At 30.8% G+C, this 3,837-nt stretch overlaps 1 protein-coding gene and 1 non-coding gene across 2 annotated transcripts; both read left to right on the plus strand.

Moving 5' to 3' along the window:
• Positions 1-63: 63 nt before the first annotated feature.
• On the plus strand, positions 64-135 carry Trnam-cau. The gene has a single exon. It is a non-coding gene; the product is annotated as a tRNA-Met (tRNA).
• A 2,557-nt stretch (positions 136-2,692) lies between these two features.
• Positions 2,693-3,481, plus strand: LOC108743646. The gene is made up of 3 exons (XM_018479227.2): positions 2,693-2,807; positions 2,878-2,968; positions 3,183-3,481. The coding sequence occupies exons 1-3, from the start codon at positions 2,759-2,761 to the stop codon at positions 3,406-3,408; spliced, it is 366 nt and encodes a 121-aa protein (XP_018334729.1). The 5' UTR covers positions 2,693-2,758; the 3' UTR covers positions 3,409-3,481.
• Positions 3,482-3,837: the final 356 nt, after the last annotated feature.

Here is a 3,837-nt window from a genome sequence, read left to right on the forward strand (position 1 = left end):
AAAATTTAAAGTATAATGTAAGAACACAGTTAAATGGCATTCTTAAGGAACTTCAGCAACAAGAGCAGAGTGGCGCAGTGGAAGCGTGCTGGGCCCATAACCCAGAGGTCCGTGGATCGAAACCACGCTCTGCTAGTTCTCTTTTTTCCGCAATTTTTATAAATTAACACGGAAATTGAGTTATTTATTTTAAAATAGAAAGGGCGTAGTATTTATAATCTTATCTACAAACATAGGTGTTCTTTTTGAAATTGAATTATTATTCTTAACTTTATGGGTTATGGTTTAATTACTATAGGTCAAGTATTTCATATATAGTATAAGTTGTCTTATTGACATTTAAAAAATACATGTCGCTAATTAACGTATTTGATAATATTTTTATCGTTTCATCAAGCTAAACAAATATGAGAAGGTGTAGAAAACAGGTAGAAAGAAAATATGCTAAGCAATCCATTTAACTAAACCTTAATCTCAATTTTTAGACAGATTCTTTTACTTTTTTAAAAAGAAGTCCATCTTTAGTAAAAAAGATCTTACCAACACCCTCACAATGTCGAACAGTACAGAAAAAGTTAATAGGAGTCAAAATGGGCAAGTAACAATACTTATGATGAACTGATATCTAATAATAAAGTAAAATTAGATTCACTATTTACTATTTTAACGAATTTCTTAAGATAAGACTAGGTAGAGTTATCAAATTTTCGAATTAAAATAAATAATTACTAGCCACAATTAGGGCAAAAATCTATAAAAGGTACAACAATAATTTTGTAATTGGAAAAATAGAATTATGCTTTAAAGACGTTTTAGACCATCCGTTTTATTCTCAGATCAAAAGCGGGGTAACGTTATTTCCGATTTTGCAATTAACAAATAAATCTTGCAACCCCCATGAGGCTCTGATAGAAACAAAAGCAATAACGGAGTTGATTTCTCGTAATATTATTAAAATTGAAGAGTCCTTCAACAAGAATTAAGGAATGCAGTTTTCCTCCATTTAATGTTAATATTTCGATCGTTGAATTTTTAAAACAGTAATCATTGACACGAAATGTTATTAAGTAGCCGAATATTTTACGAGATTGCATGCAAGTTAGGTAGCTTGAAAGAATTTATGCAACACAAATCTGGATCAAATTAAATTATTCTTTTTTGTTTCAGAGCTCCAGTGTGTTAGGATGGAGAACCATGAGGTTTGATGGAATTCAGGGGATAATCAAATAGCAGCAGAATGCCTAAGGTTAGATTTTTTTTCAATGTCTGGTAGCTATTTGAGTTACTTTATCTGTTTTAAAAAGCACATTAGAAATGTCAGGCTCATAGTTATACATACATAATAAAAAGGTCACTAATTTAATGACAAATGGTGAAACACGAAAACAATTACCTACTTTGTAGGTACTAAGGTGAAAGCAAAGTTTTGCAATATTAATTTCTAGATATTTTGTATCTTACTATTCACAACTTTATCAGAAATGTGATTGCATTACAGATAACGATCGGTATAAAACAGTTGCAAACCAAGACGGTACGATTAGAGATGTGATTTATTTAAAATACAAACACATAATTAAAATTATCTATTTTTGTCTTGCAGTTAAATACTTTTTTGAGAAAAGCATTTTGTATTTTATTTAAAATACTTTTCCAAACCTTTTCTATTTATAAAGTGCATGCACTATACATTTTTGGCGTCAAAGGTTTTGATAGTACCACCGATCAAACATTATATAAAATGATGAATGAAAGTTACTCACATCAGCCATTGAAAGTATTAGAAACTTAAAAAGGGGACAAAGAGACATGCCCTCTATTTCTTTAACTGAAGAGCCCAAAAAAATTCTAAACTTTTTGGAAATGGATAATCTAAAATGTTGGATCAATATTGTTTTCCGGGTTCAATGTCATAATCCATAGATTTTTGAAATTCCAAATTGATATCAGCACCTTTCAAATTACCACTTATCATACCTTTAACAAGGAACCACGAAATTCTATGTTTTACGACAAAACAGCCCGCAAAACAATATCGAATTAATATGCGACAGCTGTAGAAAATAATTTGAGAAATTTCACTTATTAGATGAACCGAAAGCTAAAGAAACTAGGGATTCCATTTCTTTTTCTTGTTGCAATGTGTAAAAAAGATGGGAAACAAAATTGGGTTGTAATATTTTGATATAAAATGATTGATGTTGATTTCACATCAATAAAATTATTTGCAACCCTATTTTGGCTCTGATCTTTCTCGGTAAATAAACTCATTTGCTCCTGAAGTTTTTCTCACACGAAGTTTTTATTCATTCATTCATGTTTCATCTGCTGTTATTGGTAGGTAATGATCTGTTTTACATCCTCGCTCTTGGGCATTTACAAAAGGGAGAGTCTTAGTCATCGCTATTAGAATCCCATTGTTATTCATACATAACTTCTAAATTAACCTAGACTTAATTTCACGTGCTGCCGTTGTTGAACGAAAAATGGTAATTTTAAAATTAGAACGAAGAACCTGTACCACCATAACGACAAATAAATTGTTGGTTTGCCNCTAATAGGTCTCTAACTAACTGATCCTGGGTTATCCGACACCCTAAATGACGAAAATTGACTACCTGTAGTTTTTCATCTCCTATTTTTATATTACTTTTATATATTTTACATTATCAGTGTTCTAGAGTATCTATATGATGGAAGAAATAAGAAGTCATTTACTTGTGTAATACTTCTACTTTCAGGTCAGCTATTTTATTTAATGGATAGGATGGAAACGGGATATATCAGTCTAACTCAATACAGTACAGGTAATAATAGTAAACGTTTGTCATATTTGTCATCTAACACTTAATTTAATTGGACCGTATTCTCTTAAAGGAATGAAAACTTTGGGAATTTGTAATTACATGGCGAATCCACCTTCAACAAAAGACGGATTGGTGGCTAGAGAGTTTTTTATCGATGAGGCGTAATTATAGCTTTTTTGTACCTATATATATTGTATAAACTACTTATGATTAGTAATAACGCTTTTAGGATTAGCAGTTGAACAATTTTGTGTCATAAATTTTACCATCCCATTGAAAAAATTTTGTTCTGGCGAAATAAGTTTCATTAGGATTGCTTTGATGTAGCATACGATTTTAAACAAACTAAATTTTAACTGAAAGCTTTAAATATAGATATTCAAAATTAACTGAACAATTTAATGACATGGTGAAAAAGCATTATTTGAGAGGCCACCGTCCTTCCTTGTCCCAACCACCTCCAACACCTCAACCTACATCCAAAACATGGAGTGGTCCTCTCGATTTTCTTTCAAGAGGTGCCGAAGAAGAAGGCGATGATATGGACGATGAAAAAAAGCTTATCGAATTTTGTAAAGCAAGAAGAAAGGAAACAAAGTAAATTCAAATTCGTTTTATTTACTGCCATCCGGACAAACATTTACATTTGTTTTTTATCTATTTAAAAATATACATATGTATTTATCTCTGGCAGTTGAATTGTTAATAATATTGGAAGTGTGGCGAAATAACTCTTTTTGTTTTTTCTGTGTGTAAATATTTTTTCTAATTTTATTTCATTTCAATTAATATTTCATTTCAAGTAATATTTCCTTTCAGTCTAAACTCTATTGTTCTTTCAATCACTTTTACCTGGAAATCCAACTTCAACCATACCTGCATGCACTCCCATACTAATATCTGGTTTTACCCTTAATTGCTTTCTCTTGAATTCTGTACTATCTAATTCTGTGTATTCCTAGAAACTAGTGTCTTCACCCTCTCTCTCACTACTTTTCCTTCTAGAACATTCTATCAAAATTACTAACAA

This window comes from Agrilus planipennis, unplaced genomic scaffold (assembly GCF_000699045.2).
Source record: "Agrilus planipennis isolate EAB-ADULT unplaced genomic scaffold, Apla_2.0 scaffold1380, whole genome shotgun sequence".
Classification (NCBI taxonomy): Eukaryota; Metazoa; Arthropoda; class Insecta; order Coleoptera; family Buprestidae; genus Agrilus; species Agrilus planipennis.

Coding starts and splice junctions, on each gene's coding strand:
- LOC108743646 (XM_018479227.2), top strand. CDS start 2,759: ATGGATAGGATGGAAACGGGATATATCAGTCTAACTCAATACAGTACA. Junction 2,808..2,877: donor TCTAACTCAATACAGTACAG/GTAATAATAGTA, acceptor ATTCTCTTAAAG/GAATGAAAACTTTGGGAATT. Junction 2,969..3,182: donor GAGTTTTTTATCGATGAGGC/GTAATTATAGCT, acceptor CTTTAAATATAG/ATATTCAAAATTAACTGAAC.